The 27,381-nt window shown below is 45.2% G+C and overlaps 1 protein-coding gene across 3 annotated transcripts; it reads right to left on the bottom strand.

Moving 5' to 3' along the window:
• Positions 1-486: 486 nt before the first annotated feature.
• Positions 487-26,997, bottom strand: LOC135905683 (thioredoxin domain-containing protein 9). 3 transcript variants are annotated; one of them, XM_065436646.1, is made up of 4 exons: positions 26,857-26,997; positions 25,515-25,635; positions 19,527-19,780; positions 487-2,553 (listed from the first exon to the last, which is right to left on the bottom strand). In XM_065436646.1, the coding sequence occupies exons 2-4, from the start codon at positions 25,633-25,635 to the stop codon at positions 2,266-2,268; spliced, it is 663 nt and encodes a 220-aa protein (XP_065292718.1). In that variant the 5' UTR covers positions 26,857-26,997; the 3' UTR covers positions 487-2,265. The 3 variants fall into 3 exon arrangements, with proteins under 3 accessions (XP_065292718.1, XP_065292719.1, XP_065292720.1); XM_065436647.2 differs by lacking the exon at positions 26,857-26,997 and adding an exon at positions 26,580-26,686; XM_065436648.1 differs by lacking the exon at positions 26,857-26,997 and adding an exon at positions 26,151-26,172.
• Between the last annotated feature and the right edge of the window lie 384 nt (positions 26,998-27,381).

Here is a 27,381-nt window from a genome sequence, read left to right as displayed (position 1 = left end):
TTAGATTAAATGACCAAGCAATGGATGATGCAAGTGGCAGAAGTTAGCAATTAGCGATACAACACTGGCAGATGAGTAAACATTTCATCCTTGGGGAAAGCTGTGCATTACAAAGGAAGAGGTCGCACAGGCAGTCCTTTGCGCAGCAGCGGTCTGTGAACTTGGCCACACAGATTCATTCTGTTCCTTAAATGCCCGTCACTACTTTTGCAGCCACTCACTACACATGCCTTCCCTCTACCGTTCCACATTTTACAACATGAATGAAGCACAGAAGTTACCCATTGCCCTGTTGCATTTCTGACAGCTGATCGCAGAGTAGCAGTGGAAAAGTGATTTTAGTTTCACATTTGCGTTTTGCCTGAGGAAATGTGCGGTACACCACCGAAAGCACCATCTCCTTCCTCTAGAGCGAGAAAGGCCTATAGTATGCAGAACATTAATCTACATATACACGTCACCGAAGTTACCAGAACTACAAATGTATATAGTATGCTCCCCATAAAGGCAGCTTTATTTTGGTAGAAAAAAAGAAACAAGAAACAGACAAGAACATGCACACTGTAAAATAAGTTGTACAATTACAAAGGAAGTGTGAAAACACTGTGGAAATAGATAGCGAGATAAATAGATGATGGTAATGGCATTCCGCCATCTGCTCGTATGCAGCACAAGATGGACACTGCACTCCTGCATTCACAGAACATCAGAGGAAGTTTGTTCGAGAATTTTCGCAAGGATATCCGCTGTGACGCATGATGCAACTGCCAACTATTCCTTGCAGATATCAGTAGGATATGCAGTCGAACTTTGATATTGTTAACACAGACATAACGAGGTAAATCTGAAATTTGATTGGCCATGTTTTATTTCAGTGGTCATCCTACTATTGTAACGAAACCTAAAGCCCAAGATCCAAGACATCAGTTACAGTAAAGCGAATATTTGGTCACTCAGCAGATTAAAGTGTGCATTCTGGGAACAAAAATGACAAATTCTCAGCAAGAGCAACTTAAAATAGCATATTGTGGACACCCATGCAAATCATGTCAGACGGTTTAACTTGGCATGGTTGGCCCACAGCTGGCAAGCCAATGCGCCAATCCTGCATGAGCACACCGATCACATAGATCAATATTATTGCTCCACATAATTCAGCATTGTCCACGTGCTGCATATTGGTGCAGCAAGGCACCAATGGTTCATCAAAATCTACAGGAACATGTTTGCTAGCTTGTCAGACGCGTCACACTTGTGTTTCCTTCGTGTAGTCGTTCTATTTTCTTACCGATATTGTTGTGTATGCCTAAATGAATATTGAATATAACAATGGTATTCTTGTGTAGGATGCGACTTCTTTATAACGAGGTTAAAGCATATTGATCTATAATATTCACTTTGGTTGCGCACCAAATGTTATAGAAGACCCCATAACTGAAACATAGTGAACATGATGTAGTGCTTGGACGGCATGGCAAATTTGTAATGGGCCTTTGTCGCAGCCTAGGCTTGTTACTGTATTTAATTGCGCATGTAATGGACACCCCCCCCCCCCTTCCCACACTTTTGTCCTTGAGAAAATACTTTTTTTCAGGTGTGTGTGTGTGTGTGTAAGTGTGTGTGTATGGGGAGCACCCCACATCAAAAGCTGGTTTGTAATATCCATTCACTTTATTTCAGTGCGTTTGCCGGTGTTGTCGACGATCGCAATAACATAAAATCACGACATTATACCTCAAACAACGATGCAAAAACGTCTAAAAACAGTTTAAGAACCGTACTAAACGGTCGCCAGAAACGCGAGCGCAAACACTGGTACCAACTTAAAAATTAAACCTTCTTGTGGTCCAGTGCGATCTGTCAAACGCAAAAAAAAAAACATGGTTATAGCGCATTGCAAGAGCGGCGGTGCACGAACAAAGCAACAAACAACGTAATTTCGCCGCCATTCCACCACTGCTTCTGTTTGTGTTTTCCGGAGACCTCTCTAGGACACCTGCTGCGTAAGATACGATAGGCTGGTTCCGTGTTCATAACAGTTCACTATGTGACACAAAGGGCTCATTCGAACAGAAATTATAAATACGAATTGGATCAAAAATTGTATGAAAGTGCTGTTGCCCCTCAGCCAACCCTTGTTCTTGAGAAGTTCGCATAAATAACCTAATGCATGAGAAAGCCTCACCTACAAAACCATGAGCCCAGCCCATGTTTCTCTCTCTCTCTCTTTTTTTTTCTCATATGCCAAGGACCGTTGTGAATTTGTCAGTCATCATCATCACTGTTGTCTCCAGGCGCTCCGCGGATAGTCTTCCGCTCAACAGTAAACATTGGCCTGCGTTCCTTTGAGGCCTCTGTTGGCGGAACGCTCAGGTCCCCAGAGTATCGGATGACCCGGGCACGAGCTATGCGCCACTCCAGCATGTCGGTGCTGAAGTCGTCGACACCGCCAAGGTCGTCAAAGCCGACAATGAAGTCCTTCGACTTGAAGTCCTTGAAAAGCACAATGGTGGGGAGCACCCGAATCTTCATGCGATCGCACAGGAATGGAGCCTGCGAACAAAAAACGGAGGAATGTTAGCACAGAGGTCCCTGTAGCTTTTATTTTTCTTTGTTCTGTATCCTAATCCACACTCATTGTAACGCCATTATCAGAAGGCAGTCACCGATAAGTTGAATGCAAAAGATATAAAATTAAAATCTGGGGATTTGCGAGCTAAAACCATGATCTAACTATGAGGAACACCATAGCAGATGACTCCAGATTAATTTTGACCACCTGGGGTTCTTTAATGCACAGTAAAACCATGAAGTTGAACATCCATGCTTCTGTTCACTAGCAAAACATAGGCCTGCCAACCTTAACAGTTGAGAAATAGTTCTGTCAAAGGCAAAGAATACTAGCTCTCTGACGTTGTACTGGTGCTGCGGTTTCAGCACGAAAAGATTGAATGTTTACCTTCATTTCCTCTTCTAATGATCAACCTATAGTCGTGAAATTAACAACAGAGCTTTCAAACAATACTTTATTAGTCTGAAGTGATACAGTGTTTTGCTATAGTGTCCTTTTAAGTGGTGTTGCAACGACCTCCTTAAGCTACAGCTTTTCCTCTGTAATTGTTGGTCAAGTCAGAGAGAACCAACCACAAAAATAACTATGAGAACCAGTGCACACAACAGGAACTTCTTTGACCAAGAAACTAAGAAAATACAGACGACCTTTGTTAATCCGACCTTGATGGGAAAAAATGGAATCGATAGAATTTCCCAATGGGTCAAATTGAAAGAGAAGGGAGAAAAAAATGTCCAAACATATCACTGCTTCGTTTCTAGCCCCAAATATAACACACCCTCAAATCTAATGTACATTTGATTTTATGACACCAAATAGTCTGAATCTGGCAATCGGAATGAAGATGAAACCCACATTAGTTTAGCTTCACGTAATAAAAATTTATTTACACATAGTGTTCATCGCTGTCAATCTTGGATAGCTTTTAGTGCAATAGCATTATAGGCAAATTTCACCTAGAGTAAAAGCTTGATAACTTGACACCCGTTAATTTTCAAATTCGGATAATTCGGATGGCTCTATTGGTCCCGGCCAAAGTGCATGTTAGTCTTTGGGACCAAACCTTCGTTAATTCGCCAGAATTCGGCCCCACACCACTTAATTTGGACAAACGCTGACGGCTGCCACTACAAGAATGTGTGGTAAAGCAGTGCTGGCACCACTGGAGTGAAACCGAAACCTGAGAGGCATCGCCACCATCATCAATTAGTAGGGGCGATCGCTGTGTCACCGAATGTCGGTGTCTTCTTTCTTCGCTCCACTGCGCCTTCGACACCATTTTCCCTTGTGTTGTCGAGTTGGCATCATCTCTTCTTGCGGAGTTTTGTTTTTTCGTTGTGACCATGTTTTGCATGCCACCACCATCGTGCGCTACAGTGATCGCAACGCCGGCAAAGCCGCAGAAGTATGAAACCAAGAACTTGGCGACTAAGATGGAAATTTTGCAGACTTTGAAGAACAGCGAATTGCGACAGCCCATTATGACCAAGTGCAACATGAAGCGGAGCACGTTGGGAACGTACGTGAAAAATGAGCAACAGATTCTTCAAGCCTTTGAAAGCGAGAAGTTTCACGCATCAAGAAAGCGATTGCGAATCGCATCATCCCCAGCTTGAAGAAGCTGTGCTCCAGTGGGTTACTCACTGTTGCAACGCGCATCTGCCTTTGAGCGGACCTCTCATAATGGCACAAGGTGAGAAGTGTGCTGCAATGATGAACACTGAATCGTTCAGAGCTTCAGAAGAGTGGTTCGTGAGGTTTCGGGAGAGACAAGAACTCATCTTCAGAAGTGTGTGTGGCGAAAAGGCGAGCGCTGACGAAAGCGTGACCACCCTGTGGAACAATGTGAAGCTGCTTGAGCACATCACCGCATATGAATCAAGTGACGTGTTCAATGCAGACAAAAGTGCTCTATTTCTCATAGCTCTGCCCGACAAGACGGTGACTTTCACAGGGGACCCGTGCATTGGTGGCAAGAAGTGCAAGCAAAGGATAACTGTGCTTCTTGCCGCCAATATGACTGGCACGGAGCGCTTGCCACTTGTTGTTATCGGGATGGCGCATAAGCCACATTGTTTTAAAAACATCAAAAGCCTTCCTGTCGAGTACAGAGCGAACAGGAAACCTTGGATGACCTCAGACATTTTTCGAGGCTGGCTGCAACAGTTAGGCCGGCACCTCACGTCTAAGGACCGCAAGATAATTATGGTTGCTGACAACTGCAACACAACAGCAGGACCCTCTGAAGCGGGGCGCCTCGCTGAGAGTTGGCAAGCTGCGCTCCTCAGCGAAGCACCCGAAGACCAGGAGTGGGCCGTCCAGCAGTCCAGGGCAGTTGCTAAGGATCTCGGAAGATTTTCCTCGGGCGATGGACCCCTGACAGCCTAGCCCCGAGCACCAACCTCAATAACTGTTGGACAAATAAAGTTTATTCCTACCCTTGACAACTGCAGTGCATATAAGTGTACAGTCAAACTGAAGAGCATCAAGGTAGCTTTTTTGCCACCCAACACTACAAGTGCCATTCAGCCGAAGGGCCAGGGAATCATTCACTACGTGAAGTCGAAGTACCAAGAGCACCTGCTAGAGTGAATGATCTTATACTCAGAAGTTGGAAAGCTGTGTGAAGTGGACTTACTCGGCGCAGTGCACATCATCGCCCACGTGTGGAAAAATACACTTCCACAAGTCATCGCCAACTGTTTTCAGCACAGCAGTATTGTGAGGCCCAAGCATGCGGCAGTAGCCGACAAAGTGTCAGCCGAGTCCACCGGTGATGACTGCCTGACTTTCGATACCGTTCTTCCCACAGATGTCACCTTTCAGGACTACACAGCGACTGATGATGGTGTTGCCACGACTGGTCTCCTGACCGATGAAGAAATTACTAATGATGTCACAGGCATCCACGACCATAGTTCAGACGAAGAGTCATGCGAGGAGGTGCAGCCGCAACCTCATCGCACCTCATGAGAAGTCACGGAGGTGCTTTTGATATTGGAGGACGTTTGCCTGAGAACTTCCGAGAGTTTGTGGGCTGTTGGCCACTTGGAAGAGTTAAGAAAAATTGTGCTGTCAGCCGGAATCTGCGCGAAAAAGCAGACGACTATTGCAAAATACTTCAGTAAATAAAGGTACACTTCTTCACCTTGGTTTTAATGTTGTTTTTCCTGCTCATTCGTTAATTCGGCATTCGGATAATTTGGACATTTTCCCCAGTCCCGTGAGATCTGAATTAATGAGCTTTTACTGTACTTTGGAGGTACATAAATGTCCGATTCTGAAGGCATTGCAGGCTGACAGTCTCTCAAAGCACTAGCTGTCACAAAGGAAGAGCACGAGAAACTGGCACATAATGCACATGCTAGACGTTTCAAAGAGCAACTTTGGCAAGAAAGAAGTGTGTGTGCAATTGTGGCGTAATGAATAGAGCATTGGGCTGCTGCGATGGGATGAAGAAGGTGGATGAACCGCACCATCAATCACACATTTCTTTATAGCGCTACAGGGGGACTTTGACCACTTTGGAGGTATCTAACAGAAAACTTATGTGTTGAGTGCATGCGATTTTGAGCACAATGTGCACAAAACCGCAAGTCTGCAAGAGATATGACGTGTAAGGCTGTCACTCTGATAAACGATAGTGTGCAAAGTCACCCAAAATGAACGCAGCTGTCAACATGTCGCAGTTATCGAAATCTAAGTATGCTACTGCACAATTAGACAGACAATGGCACTGATTTCTGGCCTAGTTCATTGTCACTGTCAACAAACCACATGTAGCTTTCCTTATGGACCATTCTGTGGTATTCTGCATTTTTCGAACAACTCTGGCTGAATCGAAAACAAGATGATGGCCTAAACCTAGATTGACTACTTTGACACTTCGTCGTGCCACACATTCAATTCTCCAGAAAGCCAAAAATGTGACAACTCTGTTGCCGCTAGCTTCCATCTTTTCAATAAACTTTCATTATTAAATCACTGATGAATTGTGTTTTTATTTATGGATGCTTGCCAGTGTTTCTACAAGCTTACTCTCTTATCAATGCCTTGTTGTATTTCGTGCCAAGTGATTCTTTTATCTTTTGTTTATCTGTCTGAGTGTATCTGTGTGTCTGTCTGTCCTCTCTGTGTGCATGTATGTGTGTGAATTGAAATGGCACGCTTGCTTGTAGCATTGAAAGTATCTTCATCATATGCTGACTGTACTAATCATATATGACTAATATGACTGTACTAATTATCATATGCTGACTGGCTCCATATCTTAGCCTTATTGCTTTTTATTTTAATTGTTTGCTTTTAAGTTACTTAATGATAGTGCACTTACAGTTGTTTCCATTTGATGTTTTCACTCATGATTGCTATGTATACCTTTCATGTATTGCCATGCTTACTCTATCTCCTGCTTGAGCTCTATAAGGTCTTCTTGAATGAATGAATGAATAAATAAATGAATGAATAAATAAATAAATCCTGAAATAGGCAGGTGTCCTCGCTATGCTATGCAAGAACTTCTTCCACCATCTGTGTAATGATGGCGATATAAAGATGGTTTCAGTTTCATATCTCATTGTAATGCGCAGACAATTGTCGAACCAATGTTCAGTGGAAAAAGGTGCACATTAAAATTTGGCAAATGCGCTAATCATTCATAGTGAGCTGCTGTTCTTACTTCAAGATCTACAAAGGCATGTCGGAAATTGTGTTTTCAGTAAAAGGCAACATTTCTTCAATGCATTCAATCATTTAGCAGCACTAAGACATACACTACAGCTATTAGGGTCATGTTGGGGGTGCTTACCAGCCAAGTTCAAATTATCCATCAAGAGCCATTTTCAAGATCGAAGTAAATGTTCTGCTTTATGGAAATGTATGCCAGCTGGCCAGGACCTTTATCACGATTGAAGTAGCTGTAAAATTGTATTAACAGGAGTCGAATTATTGGACATCTACTGTACACAGAAATGCAAGGCCGCCTTCAAAGTGAATTTAGACACTATCCACATAGCATTTCATTCTCCAGATAATGTTTCACTGAAAAGTGAACCACTGAATTGCATGACCTTGGAGTAAAGAAATTTGGAGTCCCACGGACACTGCGGACGAGTTACAACAAATGATTGAGGACCTTAACAGGGAGAGTGTAAGAGTGGGGTTGAAGATTAATATGCACAAGACAAAGATAATGATAAATAACCAGGCAAGGGAACAAGAGTTCAAGATCGCAAATCAGCCTCTAGAGTCTATGAAGGGGTATGTTTACCTTGGTCAACTAATCACAGGGAACCCTGGCCATGAGAAGGAAATTCACAGAAGAACAAAAATGGGTTGGATTGCATACGGCAGACGAATGAATGAAACCACGTTCATTACACATTAAAATGCGCCGAAAACGGTGTGGTGGAAAGAGGAGGGGTGTTATTGCAAAAGGGAAGGGTAAGACTGCCTCCGTTTTATTAATGAATGTCCTGGAGGCAGCTAAGTGGGACGTTAAGAGCTCCTGACTGGGAGCTTACCGTTACCATTAAAAAGGAAGGTATACAATCAGTGCATTTTACCGGTGCTGACATATGGGGCAGAGACTTGGAGACTGACAAAGAAGCTTGAGAAGAAGTTAAGGATCGCACAAAGAGCAATGGAATGAAGAATGCTAGGCATAATTTTAAGAGACAGAAAAAGAGCGGTTTGGATCCGAGAGCGAACGATTATACAGTTGAACCTTTATGTAACAAACCTCTATGTAACGAATTCCTGGATTTTACGACATTTTCCAATTCCCCAACACATCCCCCATTGAAGCCCATGTATAGGCAACCTCCATGTAAGAGAACGCGTTGCGGCGGTTGATCTTGATGTAACAAATCTGTGGTGCAGATCGAGCTGTACCTTGTAATGTTTTGCCCAAAATTCAACCGAGCAGTGCACAACTTTAATGAATATTGTTTCAGTAAGTTTTTATATTGAAAGGCATAGTAGACCGTGAGCAGAACACTTGCAATCTCAGCAAACAAGCAAACCTCGGTGATGATGATGATGTTGAGCGCTGCTAGCACCGCTCCGTGGCAAGCGTAGCAACTTTTAAGCTTTCATTTTGTAGCTTGACACCAGGTGGAACTACTATGAGAAATTCTTTGTAGTGGCTTGCGGCGCAGTTATGATAAGCCTTCTTCGTCAGCGTGTTGATGTGAGTGTGCAGGTGTGTGTTTACGGTGTCAGTGTGTTGCGATGTGTTCCGCTGTGAGGAAACGCAGAGCTTTGTCACTTGAAGATAAGCTCTCAAATTTGAATGCGGTTACTGGGGGCAAAAAAAAGAAGGATGTCGCTGCCCGCTTCAATATACCAGCCAGCGCCCTGTCAACCATTCTTGCTGCAGAACAAAGCATCCGCACTGCAATGGAGTCGGGCACAAGTGCCAAGAAAAGAATGAAGACGTCGACGTATGCTGATGTGGACAATGATCCGTGCCGTGTTTGCATGGTTTTTGGACAGACGAGCACAAAATATGCCCATAAGTGGCGCGATTTCGCAGCAGAAAGCCGTAGATTTTGCTTGCATCCTGGGCCATGATGACTTCAAAGCGAGTAACGGCTGGCTACAAAGATTTAAAAGCCGGCACGGTGTCGTCGGAAAGGTGATACCTGGTGAGTCTGCCTCCGCAGACAGCGATGCTGCTGCTTCGTGGGTGGCCGAGAAGCTTCCCGGCATTTTCAGCCACTATGAAGCTGACATTTATAATGCTGATGAGACAGCCGTTTTATTAAATGTTACCGAGCCACACGTTGTCCCTAAAGAGAGAAGACTGCCGCGGTGGAAAGCAAAGTAGACTCCGCGTGACGGTTTTGCTTTGCGCCAAGAGTGATGGCAGCGAGAAGCGAATCACTTGGTTATTGGCCGTAATGCCCGGCCCAGATGTTTTAAAGGAACAGGGCGGATGCCAGCAAAATATGTGGCAAACTCCAAAGCGTGGATGTCGCAGGCGATTTTTTCCGACTGGCTGAAGGAGCTCAACCAAGATGTCAAGCGACAGCATTTGTTTGTGCCGCAGCATTTGTTTGCTGCTTGACAACTACTCCGCGCACCATGTGGAAGGCCTACAGCTTTCAAACGTCAAGCTGCAGTATTTGCCACCTAACTGCACTTCTCTCATACAACCCTTAGACAAAGGGGTTATTAACAGCTTTAGATGCTGTTACCGCCGTCAATTATTACAAAAGATGCTCCCGGACATCTGCCTTGAACGACCGACGAAAGTGGGTATCTACCAAGCAATCCAAATGCTTGCTGCGTCGTGGCAAGAGGTCGGATCCCAAGTGATTGCCAATTGCTTCGCCAAGGCTCAGGTAAATCAGGCAATTCAAGCTACAGTCCCTGAAGACGAACCTTCAAGCTCACCCGAGGTCGCAGAAGCGTGGGATGAACTACACAGGAACGGTAGGGTGCTTGACGATGTTGAACTGTGCGACTTTTTGTTTGTGGACAACAGCGCCGTGTCAACGGAAGAGATGACTGATGCGGCACTTGTGGAAACAGTTAAAGATAGCCTCGAAAGTGACGGTTCGTGAGAGCCTGATACGTTTTGTGCAGTGCCTACCACGAAGGAACTGATGGACGCGGTGGGCGTTCTGCGCCATTTCTTAAGCTCGCAGGACGATGAAGCAGCCCTGGATGCCTTAGTTTCCTTGGAGCGCCGAGTAGTGGCTTCGATCGGGCAAAAACAGCAAGCGAAACTTACGCAGTTTTTCTCTATTAAATAATTTCTTTGAATGGCGAGTTCACTTCAATTGATATCTGTCGCATTTTTATTTCGTTTTGGCAGGATCCTTACCAGTCGTAACCTGAAACTGCATGTAACGAAAACCTGGATACAGCAAAACCTCATTAAACCGTACCCGCTTAAGGGGGGATGTGGGGATGAAAACTAACTTTTTTATTTATAAGCCGATTCTGATGAAATTTTGCACAGGTGTTACTACTATCACATAAACAAAACTGTGAAAATATGGCTGCAATATCTCAAGTACTTTTTTGTTTACAAAAATTTCTGTTTACAAAAGCTGTTAATTTTTGCAAAATGCCTGCACACCTGTATATTGATGCTAGGAGTTCAAGCAAACATTGATAGCACTCCTACATGTATTCTCCACACAATGACATTCTTGTAATTTTTTTAACCTAACAGAATGTTTTTATATTCTTATTCTTTGGCAGCTACTCCAGCTGCATGAAAATCTCGACTGTGAAAACAAAAGATAACAAATTATTGAAGCAACTATTTTGAAAACAAGACATGTCATTGTGTGCAGTGATGCACAATGAGCGTAACAAAACAAACGGTGTAAAAATATTCATAATAGTGGCTGAGATATTGGCTTTGCAAGTTGACCTTGGTGGTAGAAAAAAGTTTTGAGAAAAAGGTGTTTGAAGTTTTAGGCCATGTTTATTCGACTAAAAACCACCGGCCTTGTAGTTGCAGGTGTCAGGTTCATCTCTCGGCTTCTTGAATCTTGTATGCTTTCCTTCATGGGCTTTCTGTGCCCTCTTCCTGCGCAAGGCATCTTTTTCGGCAGCAGACCTTGCAGCAGACCTGAATTTAGCTTTCAGGTGCCCCTGAAATGTCTTTTGATGAAGCCCCCTGTACGAAACGTTCATCACAGACCAAAAGTCTGTAAGGGCAGTGGCACCTTTCCCTATGCTCTTGATTGCTTGCATGGACCTCAGGTTCACCTCAAAGGCCCGGCTTCCTTCTTCTCTTGGTGACGACCACTGTGTTTCCGAAGCACCGCAAGCTGAGCAACGTAAAACCATCTTCACGGCAAGGCCAAGCCTGGTTTCCGGCACTACCGCTATCCCCGGCTCGAAGCACTGATGGCACAGTGTTTTGCTGAGAAGCGCATTCACAGCGGCAACTTGCACAAGTAAAAACTCGCTCGAGTCCGTCGCCACCGAGCATGCTCCTCCAGCCGTCAACCCCATCTTCCGTTCGGTTGCCGGCACAGAACCAAGTGACGCGCGAACAGTGGCAGCGGTCATATTCAACTCCTCCGACAAGATTAATTGTGGCTCAAGATGTGACTGTATGGTGCGGCCGTTGCTGATGCACGGTTCGTCTTCACGGCCGGCAGACGCACGCGCTTGGGCCGCACTTTCGTCGTCCATCTCGGTGACGGCGGCGGCACAATCGGGGTACGTCGCGGAGCATTCACAGGACGTCGAAGGCACGAAAGCATCGGGAAAGGTCGTTATCAGTTCGGTATTGCCACCACTGGAACACAAGGCTGTAACAGCCCGCGAACTGCGCGGCAATGCGTCGACAGTCTCTGTTGCAAGCTCGTGCGCGGACGCATCACCGCTAGGCCTACTTATCGTTCGGCTGTTCGCTGGCTTGCGCTTGCGGCTGCCGAAGCGGTGCTTGGTAGCGAATTTCGTCGTCCACGTCCGCCCAGTCATGGTCGAAGCCAGAAAATGAAATAAAAACTCAAATCCGAATAAAGCGATGAAGCGGCGGCGTGCCCCGAGTATCCAACGCGTATACAAAGAGGCAGCGGCCAGCGCGCGAAGAAACGGGAGAAGCAGACGCCGCAGCAGCTCCCTTCCAGATTCGGCCAATGGGGCGCCTCGTAGAACGCACGTGACGAAGCAAGCCAATCGGCGGCCGCGACAAGCAACTCCGCGACCTTCAGACTTTTTGCTTTTTTATGCTTGCCCTTCTCTCTCTCAGGAAATGAAAGAGAGGAGTCAAAAGGCGAAGAGGCGCGCTTTTCAACGGTACCAGCATGGCCGCGCCGCGTACTGCCGTTCCGGAGCTAGGGACGCTCGAAAACCGCGACTTTTCCACCGATTTTCACGAAATTTTCGCTGTATTGCCTTACGTATATATTTATTTATGGTACTTAGCAGTCGTTTTCAGCGGAAATACTTGAAAATATTATAGAAAAGGGGTCTAAGATTCGAAATCTGCAACTTTCTAAAAAGTGGTTTTTTGGTCGTTTTTCCCGAGTTGATCCCCGCGTCCCCCCTTAAGCAGTAGTTTCGGTTTAAAAGTAGTAAAGTCGATTCCCCGACTCAGTGGCCATTGAACATAATGTATTTTGTATCCGCATAAACCGTACCAGCTTATTGCGTACGCATCGGTTAAAACGTAGCGTTTCCACTTTTCGTCGCGCAAACACGGCGGTGCGTCGTCTCCATCGGGCGGCCCGGCAGAACAACAAGCCTCAGAGATCGGTACAACGGCCTCCAAGCGCCCTGTGCGTTTGCACGTGAAGCCGCATCAACATCAACATCATTTTGACGCCGCATGGACGCCGTGCAAGAGAGCGTTGTGGCCACGACCGTTGTGGCGTCGTGCAAGCGAGGACTCGCGTCATGCCGAAGCGAGGATAAAAAAGACGCCGGGTGCTCAGCATAGAAGAAAATTAGACATCGTGCGTGCTACCGAACGTGACGCGAAGAAGTCGGCGCTGGCGCGCGACATGGATCTGCTGTTGACTACAGTGTGTGGCATTTGGAATGCGAAGTTGCTCGGCAGCACTGCTGCGACCGCGAAGAGATGTCGGCTACGAGGTTCGACTTTTCACCATCGTTGCCGCTGTCGTTGCCGAAGTGTCAACTAGCGACAGTGATGAGGACGACACGGAAAGCGACAGCACGGGCTATTCAGGCCCGACAGTGGCAGAAGCTGCGCGTTGCGTCAGCCTCGTGAATGCGATCATCGCAAGGAGAACAGGGCCGCAATAACGTAACTATTCCAAACGAAAAGTTTTCCGAACTGCGGCACCCGGCAATGAAAAAGGCGCCCCTGGACTTATGCAGCACTACTGCACGCGTGCACGGAGAATACGTAACGCCAACGAGAAATCTGCCGTGCGAGTGTTTGCCGAGAGGAGGGGGGCTGGCTGAGAAGCTGGCATGCAGCTTCAGTAAGTTTGAGGCCGCTGTCGTCGTGCTAGGCCGCTGCGACATCAAACGAAAATAACACGTACGTCCCGCGAAGTGAATAAATACTGCATGTTTTTTCCCCTTTCATCGCACTCTCTCTGAGTTCCGTTTTCGACAGGTAAGTGGGCGATCTCATGCTATTTCGCTTAAACAGTACTACCGTTTAGTACGTACTTTTTCCGAGCTCCGGCCGACTACGGTTTAACGAGGTTTCACTGTATAACGAAAAATTGCAAACTTTTTTTTCAATTTCGTTATATCCAGGTTTGACTGTAGACGATATTCTAATAGATATTAGGAGAAAAAAATGGCACCGGGAAAGTCATGTAATGTGCAGATTAGATAACCATTAGACCATTGGGGTGACAGAATGGATACCAAGAAAAGGGAAGTGCACTATATCACAGCAGAAGACTAGGTGGTGCGACGAAATCAGGAAATTTGCGGGTGCTAGTTGGAATCGGTTGGCGTAGAACAGGGGTAATTGGAGAGCGCAGGAAGAGGCCTTCGTCCTGCAGTGGACATAGAATAGGCTGATGATGATGATGACTTTCATAAACTGACATTATGCAACGTGTCGTGCTTTCCAAGCTTCGAAGCCAATCATGAGCAACAGAAAAGCGGAGTCTGTGCCAGTGCTGACAGCGGTGAATTCTTTCAGTGAAAAACACGGCACAGAACGCCAAGATGCTTAATAGTGAACGTCAAAGCAGCCAGGTTTCGCGTTGCCACAGTGGTGGCTACGGCTGCCAGCAGTGCCGCGTGCGAGTACGTCGGTTCAAGGTGGCGAGGTAATCAAAATGGCGGAGGTGTTGGCTTTGATTCATGCTGTTTCCGACCTGCGGTCACAGCAAAAAGTCTGGAAAATTGGGCGGCGAAATGTTCTCGTGTCCTAAATTTCAGATGTTCTTCTACATTGACCCGACGGGGGTACGTGGTGGTACCATGAAGCCGTCCGAATTATAGGGCGTCCGGAAACACAGTCGTTGATTGTACTCCTATAGCCGACGACAGGGCGTCAAAGATCATTTGTTATGATTCCTCCCTGTTACTCGAGCCAGCATTACAACCACTTTCGTTCCCTTTCAATAAAATAAAAAAAAAAATTATGGGGTTTTATGTGCCAAAACCACTTTCTGAAATTACAGCGAATTTTCCCTGATAGAAGCACAAATTCCCAGAGTTTTCCATGAGTATTTCCAGACTACTCAATATCCCTGACAGTTCCAGGTTTTCTCAGTTGGAAGACACCCTGCTTCAAGATTAGTTTTTGTTTATTGCTGGGCAGTGCAATGCGGACACCAAGAAAAAGGCATACGAAGGCAAACTGATGGTATCTTTTTTCTGGGACAAACCACGCAAGTACTAAGAGTGCCAAGTGTTATGTTAAACGATACAGACCACAAAAGCAGAAATAGTGCAAAATCTTTTTGCAAAACCTTTTAGTGCAAAAAATGCAGGTCACTGTAGGGTGCTCCTACACATTTAGCTAAAAAGTTGACCAGTAGGCAAATCCAGAGCTAGCTAGCAGCAAAAGCCAATACTGAAACCTAAATGCGACAAAACGCAAAGCCACTTGCTTACTACCATGCATGCCGCAGACTCCGCATACAGGTTGGCCCTCCCAATCCGGACCACTTATTTCATATGCACAATATAATAACTAACAAATGAACAGAAAGGAAAAGAAAACAAGAGGGGAGCTTAACTTAAACATGGCGATATATCGGACGTCCAACTGAATGTCGTCAAGAATTAAAAATAATGAAGGGTTTCACATGAATGACACTCACTGTTGCGTTGATGGGCACTGTTCTTACTACAGCTTACAAATGGTGCCAGCAAGCCCAAACGACAACCAAACGACAAATAGGGAGACATTCAGACAATCATTTGTCTTTCGTGTTCTCTGGAGTCATTTGAGAGTCATGACAAACCAGCTATCTGAACATTATGTTTTGACTGTGTTCATGCTAGTCATGAGCATTTTTACAGCGAAGCTGTTAATGCGACTACAGATGTTCTTGAAAACATCAGATGCCAGTTAGCAAGGTTTCCTTAAGAAACTGCATAACTAACAAAGGTTACATTATGAGAAAATATGCCGAACAATAAGAGCAATATGCAGAACAGCCGTCTTTGCATTTCACCTACATTGAGGACTAAGGAAAACAGATTTTGTGTTTCCAGAAAATGATGGCCACTTTACGGATGACACAAACCACAGGTCTCAATTGTGCAGGTTAACTATGTGCTTTGAAATTATTTACTGAACACTCTCGCTTTCACCCAAACTTTGTGCACTGAAAGGCATGCAGACACTTTCGCTATGTGATCCTTGGTAAACGCTTTAACACGGTGTCTCGCGAATTCACAGGATACCGAATAAGTGCATCCACAGCAAACAACGTTATCAAGAACTGACATGGGCACCGTCTAGGAGCAGCAAAAGCAGGAGTCTGGCAGCCACCATTTGCCGTCGCAATAGACAAGGTGCTCACACGTGTTATGTCATCCATCTTCTACAGGTTTTGTGAGCATAAAGGAAGTCCATTCATGCTTCCAAAATTGTCCTTTGTATTGTTTGCATCTACAGATTACGATACGTGTGTAGCAAGCGAACTCGAGAATGCACTTAATTTTAGTGTTACTGTCTTCGCTACGGTACATTGCGAATTCTTGACATTCAGCATTTGTGGCGCTGAGTGGCTGCAGCAACATGTCTTGAGACCAGGAAAGTGTCTTGTTCTTTGGCAGGGAATGGGCATTAGGTCCTTTTAACCCATTGGCTACCACAGCCAGCGATTCGCTGGCCGCTCAAAGAACAGCTGTTTCTGGCTCGTTTTTTAGAGATTGCTGCACAATGCTGGCTATTTTCTTGTTGTTTTGGGTTTTGGCTGGGTCAGACAGGTGTTACCACGTCATTTTGTCCCAGGCATCTCTTGCACAGATCAATTTTGAAGGTAAGAGGGGAGGGAAAGCGAGGGCAGGAGCCTAATGTGAACCCTCCCCCCTTCCCTGCAGGCTGCGTCACCTGCGAGTAGCCTGCGTTAGCACTGGCAGTACGGAACACTGGTAAGCTGTCAACAACACATGCCAACCATGCAGGCAACCAACGTGCGAGAGACAGACACTCTTTTAAGAGTGCACAGTGCACCTCTGTCTAAACAAAAGTGTCGACTGTTTTCTGCATTTTCAAGAGCCATAGGTAACTCGAAAATGTTGTGTCACCCATTTGTTAAATACGTGGTCCTATTAAGTACAAAATAAACAGTCTTGCACATGTTATGCCAGGAACTACCTCAGCCTAATTTATTTCTCTGGCGATATGCACTCAACATTTTTTTGGCCTTGATGCTGCATGTTGCAAATTCGGGACAGACCCCGAAATTCTTAGAAAATTCAGTCTTTACACAAAATATTGGTGGCATCCAATCACGAGCTAAATGAAATTAAAATCTCCTACAACAATTTTTTCTGGCGCCCTTAAAGGGTTGCCTATGTGAGGCCCAATGATCACATATTTCATTAAAGTAAAAAACATGCAAGTTATGAACAAATAAATTTTTAATCTGTGTAGGGTATATATATATATATGGACTCAAACTTACTATTTCATATGTTTCAGAATGTCACATTGCCATTACCTGCAATGTTCCACAGGGTCATAAAACAAGGGAAAAATACACGAACTTCAAATTCTACTCGTGCATGCCTGTTGACAGCGAAAGGTGGTGCCTCACTGTGTCATTTGCGACAGCGGCCATCCGAGCACTGGTTGCGTCATAGTGCGCGAATGTTTATGGCCTTTTCCAGAAGATATTGTTCAAAATGGGAATTGATTGCGTCCCAGGATATCTAAATTTGTTTTTTTCTTACACCTGGAAGAATTCATGAGGGCCCTCCAGACGTTTTTGTTAGTGCGTTTGTTGCCTGGTGAAACAAAGAAGCACTGAGCAAATGAAATAGAGCTTTCAGTAGAGCTGTGTTCCTGTCTTTCATCTACACGTGCAGCGCACCTCGAATTATCAAACGCTCCACGCGTTGCCAGTCAATCTCTTGGAACATCCCTGCAGAATTGCTGATGCCTGTCTGAGACGATGCATTGGAAAAGATGAGCACGCAAGCATCAGTTCGGCTGAACTTACTCTACATTTGAAGCCAAATATATTGAACCTGTTTACATTGAACTATTCTGTATATCGAACAATTTCTGAACACGGTATAGTTACAATGGGTATATATAAAAGAAGTTACGCTTACATCGAACAAAAATACTGTAGCAGAGACTCCCGATATATCAAACGGCAAGCGGTGCAAAAGTGCCCCCAGACATTGGCCGCCGGGTTTCCCCGCATCTCGCAGCTCCATCCAACTGCTCTCCCTACCGGGACCACACTGCGTCGGGCAAGCCGTCGACATCCTTCAGCAAAAAAAAATTATCCTGGCCTGCCCGCAGTGCTTGCTCAGACAGCCAATCAGAGGCTCTTGTGCCCTCGTCGTGCAAGATAGCACAAATGCAAGTTGTCTTGCTGCTTTTTTGGTTGATTGTGTTTGGACCTAGTGGGCCTTCTCCCACAGTGTTAAATAGCAAATCATAAATCGGGTCGAACGCGGTGAGAAGTCGGATATCCCCGCAGCGTGCAAGATTCCGAGGAGCACTCTCAGCCCGATTTCGAACAATAAGGGGGAGATTAGGGCTAAAACGCACAAACTCGTGATGCGACGCACGGCTGTGTACGAGTGGTTCATCCGAAAACGCTTCAGACGTACCGGCTTTTAAATGCCCGATGATGACTGTAAATTCGGATGTGTGCAACAAAGCCGTTGCCGGTGTTGCCGAAGTTTGGAGCGAGCTGTCAATTTCTGGAAGCGGTCGACGAGTCGACCACGGGAGAGCCCAAAAACAAAGACTACACTGCCAACATCGTACCGAGCACAAGCGAAAGTTAGCACAATGAGGAAAGCAATGATGGCCCTTTGCCCCCATCCTCCGAGGCGACTGGTGCACTCACACTAGTCCGGTGCTTCTATGTGAATATGGAAGGTTGCGGCTTCAGCTGCTGCGACTCTTTAGACAATGTGGAGAAGCGTGTGCATCGCAGGTAGCAAAATTGCCCAAGCAGAAGAAAATACAGGACTACTTCACGCCAAACTAAGCTAGTTTCATCAGTAAGGTGAGGTTATATATGGTATGTGCTTTTGTGACGTCCAATTCTTTAGCAGGCTTATATCGAATTGTGCCCTATATTGAACCGATAGGTGTGCTTTTGCAAATTCGATATACCTGGGTTTGAGTGTATACAATACGACAAAGTGAAGATCACTGTAACGATCTTTCTTGCAGAGTACTAGCCCAGAAGTAGGGTAGTGCAGTAAAAAACTTTCCATGCACGGTTTTTACAACAAAGCTACTCTGGTGACAATTAACAGTTCTCTTGGAGGCAATCTCTAAAAGCAAAATCACAAAAGGCAATCTCGAAGGCCATGCTTTTGAGTACTTCAAGCACTGGAGATGACTGGTAGGTGCCAGAAGTATGTCAAGGTCATCATGTGTATTTTTGTTCTCACATTTGTGTCGTGGCCGCCAGCGCGAGACAGTTTTTGCAGGCATTCTCTGGTTTATGATGCTTTTCTCGCTCGAGCGAAATAATTGCGTGCACGATTCCATGTAGGGTGGCAGAGTTTGTGGAACAAGACATCCGATGTGGCTTCACGTTGCTTCCAAGCAGACGACCCAGAGGTGACCCTGCACTTCCCTATCTATGATTAAGTGAGGGTTGCTGTCAGTGGGAGGAGCTTAAGAGGCAGCAATTTTAGATTGAAGTTTCGAGTTAGAATATGCACCGAGGGCCCAGCTTCTTTCTGTGTGTGTGTGTAAATAACCATACTGGCCCCTCAAGTATCCTTTCATTGATGAGCTGGGATTAGTTGGACAACCATGTCACATTCGCTTTAGGATATTTTTTTCAGATCTTGGACATTTCACTTCATTGCCAATTTTACGTACCTTGTCAACGCTGATTTTGCAGAATCGTGTCTCGACATGTTTCTGAGCCAGGATGGCCAGGTGCTTGTCGACTATCTTGCAGCGGAAGGTGCTCTCGCGAAAGAAGTGGACCACCACGTCTTCGCTGCCCTTGCACGCCTCAAAGAACTCGGGCTCGGATGTCAGCTCAGTGTACTCGCCGTGGCCCTTCTCGAGCCACTCGCGCTTCTTCTTCTCGTACTTCTTCATGGCGTCCAGGCGCTTTTGGCGCAGACCTGCAACCAATGCGCGCAAACCACTTCCATTAGTGCTTCCTACAATGACTTAATTTCGTTTTTTTTTAAATTATGGGGTTTTACGTGCCAAAACCACTTTTTGATTATGAGGCATGCCGTAGTGGAGGACTCCGGAAATTTCGACCACCTGGAGTTCTTTAACGTGCACCTAAATCTAAGTACACCGGTGTTTTCGCATTTCGCCCCCATCAAAATGCGGCCGCCGTGGCCGGGATTCGATCCCGCGACCTCGTGCTCAGCAGCCTAACACCATAGCCACTGAGCAACCGCGGCGGGTTAATTTCGGTTTGAAACGGCAGGCGCGGAAAACAAATACAAGAAGAATGAAGATGCCAGCACAGACAAAGGAGAAGAATGACAAATCGCAAGCTTCAAAAGGTACTGACATGACATATTCGACTATTCATTTATGGCAATAAATGAAGGTCTTAGACCTCTAAACCCTGGAAAACACAGTGACAAGTGTCGCAGCAATGCTAATAATTAAATATAAAACCTTTTCCACTCACTTTCGGTTTCGTTCCCAGGAGCACAATGTTCATAGTAAAGTTTGTTACAGCGCAACACAAGATAAGGACAACAGAAGGAATAAAACGACAACACGGCGCTGAATTCCTTCGGTTGTCCTTGTCTTCAGTTGTGCTGTAACAAACCTTACTATGAATCCCAACCAACTGGCCCAACTTGCCGTTCTGATGGACCACAGTGTGTGGTGACATCCTAAACAGTTTGCAGCAGCAGGACACTGTGATGTTTTGGCACTCGCTCTGGCACGTTTGAGTGTCTGCTAAGCCGCTACATTGACCGTCACAATGAGTAGCAGTGTACGAGGAGATTGAGCAAACAGGAGCAAGTGCCAAACGTGGCAGTCTCCTGCTCCCATGTGACCACATACTGTGTTATGACGTCACGACTGCATCCTTCTGGGAAGCAAGGCCAAAATTGGCTCTAGAAAATCTAATATATTAAATTAGTTATGCCGATCTGAGGCTTGCCATTGTTTTTTCTAAGGTTTAGATGCCTAGAACCTTCATTTACCACAAGAAAATAGTGAAAAATATCATGTTAGCACCCCTTTAAACCGAGCGAAAAGATGAGGATGAAGATACACAAAGGACCGGTGCTGTACTATTTCAATAGAAATTTTCTTTTTTTTTTTCGAAGGCACCACACTTTTAAAGTGTCATCTCCTCAATTTTGACAAGGTATAACATCATTTACCACTGAATGCAAGAACAAGAAAATGTTCCTGTACAGAAGGGATCACTTGGCACTGTCCTATGACAAACATACACTAAACCCGACATAATGCCCTATCAACAATGGGCAACTGTCACAGGATAACAATTCTGTCATGCTTCCATAAAACATAAGCCACTGCATGTGTGTTTTCTTCTATGAATGAGCATTTGATGAATGTGCCAGCAGAGTGCTGCCAGCCTCTGATCTCGTGCAATGTTCACTGCTGAACACCAGCATAAAGGACAGTTTCATTTTACTGCTCTTGAGAAGATTCCACTCATAAAAGCAGCATGCATTCTATGAAATCAGAAAGTTGCAACTCTCCGCCGGCATGCTCATGAAATGCCGATAAGACCTGTTGCACCATGATGCAGTGGTGAAGAAAGATAAGTGTCAAAAGCATTAGGGCGAACATGTTATCTTGCTGACAAAGACATCGCAGAAAGCAAACTTTAATGGTCCATCAGTGGTGCACTGCGGGCTTTTCCATTGGCTTACCAAGTGGTCATCCCCTGACCCCCGCCCAACATACAATATTGCAGTGCTCGCAATTGTTTAATTTTCGTATGAAGAGCACCACTAAGCAGGCGACGCATGGCCTTAGCATTTAGTGGATACATCTCAAATCCGAGACCAAAGCCTCTAAAGTTTTCAGCATGCTGTGAGCACTGCCTAATCTCAGAGGTCCTGTCGAGGAACTGCTCTGGTTCTGAAATCTTCGTGTTCTGCATAATTTCAAGCTAGTGGTAATGCTGCTATTTTTTCCAGTTTCTATATCAAACATGCCCACTTCTTGTGATGCATTTGCTCATATTTCAAACATTAAATTTTGCATGGAGGCTGCTCCATACAGATTACACTACCTGAAACTGGGCTCATTAAGTGGTCCAAAATTGCACTGGAGGTGGCTTTTGTAGAGGACGGGCAATAGCCATGAAATCGCACCAGAAAGCTCACCATGATGATGTACTCCTGGTACTACTGCACAATGATGGGAGTCTGTTCACATGACCTTTTATTCCGATCGGGTTGGGTACCACTTCACAGCACACATTATGGGAAAGATGAGCTTGTTTGCAGTTTCACCGCGTAATAACAAGATCGTCGGGTCAGGGGAAAAAAAATGCCTTCGTGAGAATTTTACTTTTGTCAAATGGGACAGCACAGACAAAGATTGGACTGAAAAACAAGAAATTAATGTCAAAATTCCATAAAGTCTACCTTGGCAAGCCCTGCCTGATGTTTATCAAGAACCTTGATTGCCAACAGGACAAACTGTGCCTCATGCATTGGTCAGCTATGGCAGCACAGGAACGCAGTGGCATTCTCAACCATTCACGGGGATACAATTTTTTTTTAGTTCACGTGACTCGCCACAGGACACTTTGGCGTTTACGAGCAATAGCGTTTGTGCACATTGTCTTAGCAAGGCACCAGGAATGTTGCTGCCAGCGCACATGGCACACTATCACCCACAGGTGCTCACATGTCTGGTATCGAGTGAAATCTCAGAAGAGTGATCGTATCTCAGGAAGTGATCAACGAAGAAGAGGGGCATCTTACAGCAAATTCCCTGGCAAAGCCAAATCGTTATGCTGTGTTTGTTGGGTGGTACCAAAACCAGCATGTTTGAATCAGGGACTATATTCTCAGCCTATGACTTTCGATTCTCAATCATGGCTAGAAGCTTGGCAGCCTGTGGACTTTGTTTGTGTTCGCTGCACTTTGTATGTCATTAGCATTCTTCGGGAACTTCATTTGCTTGTGGTATGTATGATGTACGTCTGCATCTAACCTCTTTCACGCCAAGTTGGACCACCGGATAGGTGCAACTGGGTGGATGCCCGGATGGAGAAGCCCAAGAGGCAAGAAGTCAAGAATTCAAATCAAAGGAGTCTGTTACAGAGAAGCGAGAGAGTCAGCACCAAAAGCAGCGGAGTGTGGGGAAAGAAGTGAACAGAATGAGATCAGAGCATGCAGTGGAGGAAGAGGGCTGGTCTAAATGAACAAGAGAAGATGTCGGCCACAGAAAATTGAAGAGTTCGGCTATGCAGAAGTAAAGAATTTGACCATACGGTTCATGTTGCCACATTGCTAATCACACTAACATTGACGTGAATCACAAGATGGGCCCTACCAGAATTCTTTTTTTCCCCGCACAACACATGGAAACTCCAATGCATGCCGAGCAACAGATTATGCATGCACTACACTATACAAATGCTAGAGGCATTACACATGGTATGCAAATCGTCGTCACTTGTCAGTGTAGGTAGATGGTGGCCTGACCGTGCCATTTGTAATGGCCAATCAACAAACAAGATGGCAATTGTGATGTGGTTTCAGTATTTGCAATCACTTCCAGCACTTGGCTGTCTTTGTAAACAAGAATGGTGGCAGCCATCGAAGCACACTGCGGTGGCAATTTACACAACTTAGATTGTGTGGAAAAAGCATACGGGAATTTTTTCAACTCTGTTAGCGTTACATGGGTTGCTAATATGGGGACTACCATTCGGACAAACTTTAGTATTGCGGAACTGCAGTTTAGAGACAGTTCGTTGTTGAGCGATCAAATGCACTGAATCAAATAGACGTTAGGCGGGGGTACAGAAATAGCATTTCACATTGTCTCAGGCTTTCATTGTCATGGAGTTCGGCTGTATAAATTATTTAGATCCTGTCTTCTTAGATGAGATTCTCTCTCTCTAAAATGTGATAGCACTCCGAGTTGCAACATTGCCGCCACTGTTACCTAAAGCCCCTCCTTACACATTTCCGCCGATCAGCTTAAGCACCGCCAACCTACACTCCTCCTTTGCACGCCTCTTTCACTTGTCCCTTTAGCTTCCGGTGTCAAGCAGGACTTACGTCATCCCAGTTTTTGGTTCTGTGTGGAAGCGATGTCATTGGCCATTTGTTAAAGCTGAAGAGGGGTGTAAGTGTGCAACCGCAGTTCAAGGGAAATTTCTGGAAGCGGGAATGTGGAAACAGAAGTATCGGAAAGGAAAGCTCTGCCAGAGGAAACTGAGGGAGCTTAACTAGTGTGAGCGATGAACCAGGGGACGGCAGTGCCCATCAAAGGTTTGTGCTACTTAGCAAAAGTGGTGGTGGCATGTGGATGCAGGGGCTTTACTGATAATGAGACAGAAGTACAATAAAAGAAAAAGAAGAGTTGCATGCAGTAGAGTAAGTGCATTTCAGAAGTTGTGGGAATGGCTGATAACGGTGAACTGAAGCAGATATTGCACAAGATGAGCCAGTGTATGTCTAAAGCTCGATTGCAGAGCAACAACGAGGTGAAGAATGCCCGCTGGGTCACATGTGCGCACAGAGGAAGGCATGAAGTTGCTCACAAGGATGGCCTTGCACGAGTTCCAATGCACTCTGGTGCAATCCTGAAGTTTACAAGTGAAGTTTATGGAGTGATAGCACACATATCTTTAAAAGGAAAGGTGTGACCACTAGATGCTTTATGCATGACGAGTGCTACAATCGCTTTTCACATGAAACAATTGGTGATATATGTTTTTGAGCCAGAATTTGTGAATGTACCCCATGTGCAAGTGAAAGCTGGGACAGTAAATAACTGTTCTTTCTAAACAGCATATTTCACAACAATGAACACCTTGTAATAAGGCAGCCACAGACTGTAGCATTACTAGTATGGCCAGTTCAGTTCGGTGTGTCATTCTCAGTGTCCCATTAGGCAGCATTGACAGCCGTATCAGGTTGAGCTGGTGCACACCACTAAGCATTACTACAAAACATGCCAGGTCTAAAAAGCAGCATGAATTTCATAACTGACTAGAATGTTCAACAATCATATGACAAGCTGTTGTGTTTTCTTCCTTGCAGACACCAGTGTTAGGTACAAACTAATTCTCAGACATAAACTGAGAAGGCCTACACAGCACCTTGAAGGCTTGGCAACAAATAAACTCATTCTTAGTTATTTCTAGTACTATTGTAGTAAAGGTAAACGTCACAGATGGAAAGAGCTACACAGATAAAGCAGATGAAGTTAAGAAATATGCACACAAGCACATTATCAATATCAGTTAGGCACAGCATTAGCTCAGTAATTACATTTCTTCAGCAGCACATACATTAGCTGAAACATAGCATAGCAATAACAGTTACAGAATGCATCATTCGACAATGCGGTTCTAAGATCGGTGTAGTCAACTAACACAGGTTTAAATAAAGCGGTATTAGTTAAACTACTGTTGCCAGCAGGCCATTTCGATCACTGCGTGTTCGAAGTAAAAAGTTCTAGGTCATCAACTTATTAAATGCCAGATTCTAATGCAGCAGCGAAAGCAAAGCTTGGGGATCTATGACGTCTTAGCCACGTCTACCACTTGTGTGGGAAATGCCCATGAGGTGCCCGTGTTTCACTCTTAGCAACTCTCTCTCTCGAGAGAGAGAGAGTGAAACCACTGAAACGATGTTGCGATCTGCTACGCACCTTCAAGGTCCTCATCGGCCATTTTGTCGAGTTTCTCAATCTCCGCATCTATTTGCTCTTCAATCACTTTGGATACCTCCAAGACATTCCTGGCCACAGCCGCCTGGATGTTGACAGCCATCTGTAGACAGTAAGAGGAACAAGCACGTCAAGGTTGTGCATGTGCTCTCACAGCGGGAACCTGAAGTGCTACAGCACGACTTCAAAACACTTCCAGTTCTCCTCCGACACATCTGTGCCCCATCAAGTGCACGAAATTGGCACATGTTATCATTCTTCAGTGATTGACACGGACACAACAGCAATTGGGTCAAGGATAATACAAACTAAATAATAACGATAATAATCGTAAGCTAACAAAACAGACGTAGAAAGAAGAAAAAATAGCAACATCAGACAGTGACCTGCTTTAGAAGTTATCTTAAAACAGACATGACAACATTTGCGTCACACAGCAGACGCTTGACAGGGCACATCCTCCTCACTTTAGAGTGATACTAGCTGCGCACAACTACGAATAAAGCAAACACAAGAATGTAAGCATGCAGCCGGCGACCAGGTAAACAACAAATAACCGCAAGTGCTGCTAGAAAGTGTTCTGTTTTTAGCAGCGAGATATGGTCACAGTGCTCTCACCTGAGGCAGTGCGTGGCGTTACCGACGCATAAAAAGCAACGACACTGTCAACCACAACGAAAGAAAGTGGCACAGTCAATGCTCGCCAGACGTGCGATCACCCCAACGGCTTTACCCATACCGGTGTCACAGGGGGGCACCTTCGATCGCGTTCGAGCCCGATACGGGTCAAATTTTACGATGACGATTGGCTCTCTCCCTTACCGAGCGCAACGGGGCCAATCACGATTGAGAAATTCGTTCCCGTGGGGCTCGATCACGATTAGTTCGCTGCATTATAAACATCACGCTGGAAGGAGTTCCCAGACAGAACCACAACGCCACCGTTATGAAAGCTGGCGCTAACGTATTAATGAGACGCTGTCTACGGGGATGCACGGGGACATATTTAATAGCATTGAAAAAAATAATAATAATAAATACGCATACATTTGAGACCGTACTTGTTTCAGTAAACAGACACGAGTCGGACTTGCGACCTACCGCTCAATTAACAAGCGAACAATCATACACGCGTGCACCGCAACCATCGCGACAAATAAGGGCACAATTTTCAACTTCTTTCCGCGACTACGCATTGGGCGTGGGCGACCCACGTTTGGCGGGTGACAGGTGCCTGAAGAAACGATCTGCCAATAGAAACGACGTAAATATGCTGCTAGCACTTGCAACACAATAGTGAGCAAATAGCGAAACTTGGCCTTACCTTGAGACAGTAGACGCAAAGCAAGCACAATAAATTAATTAGAGTTGAGAATTGAGAAGCTCACACTCAACTTCGCACGTAATTCTCGCGGCGGCGGTCAATAAACTCGTCTACGGATGGCTCAGCGGCTATCGACGCTGCGGCGCCGTTGTGGCTAACAAAACTTACCTTCATTGCGCATTTTAATAACTTAGAGGCAAATACAAAAATAAATAAAGAAAAAAGCACTGATTTTTATTATATATACAGCTGATACGTTTTTATTGTGCGTTTATACCTTGAAAATTTTGTTTTGTTTTGTTAAGTGGCCTTCAAATTCCATGCCTTTGGGTGACGCTTGCGAATTTAAAATGTAAATCTTCAAGGCTATGTTCATCGTGGCTGAATGCGGTAGAAACAATATTGAGAGACGAAAATACGTCTAGGCATTGGAATTTAGCACGCCATTTAAGTTCTTTCCTCAGAGATTAAGAACGTGCTGTGCTGGTCTTGAAGGCCCTGTTAATTTAGGCGTAGTTGTCAAAA

Source organism: Dermacentor albipictus, chromosome 7 (assembly GCF_038994185.2).
Source record: "Dermacentor albipictus isolate Rhodes 1998 colony chromosome 7, USDA_Dalb.pri_finalv2, whole genome shotgun sequence".
NCBI lineage: Eukaryota > Metazoa > Arthropoda > Arachnida > Ixodida > Ixodidae > Dermacentor > Dermacentor albipictus.
This window is presented reverse-complemented; position numbering and strand designations above follow the sequence as displayed.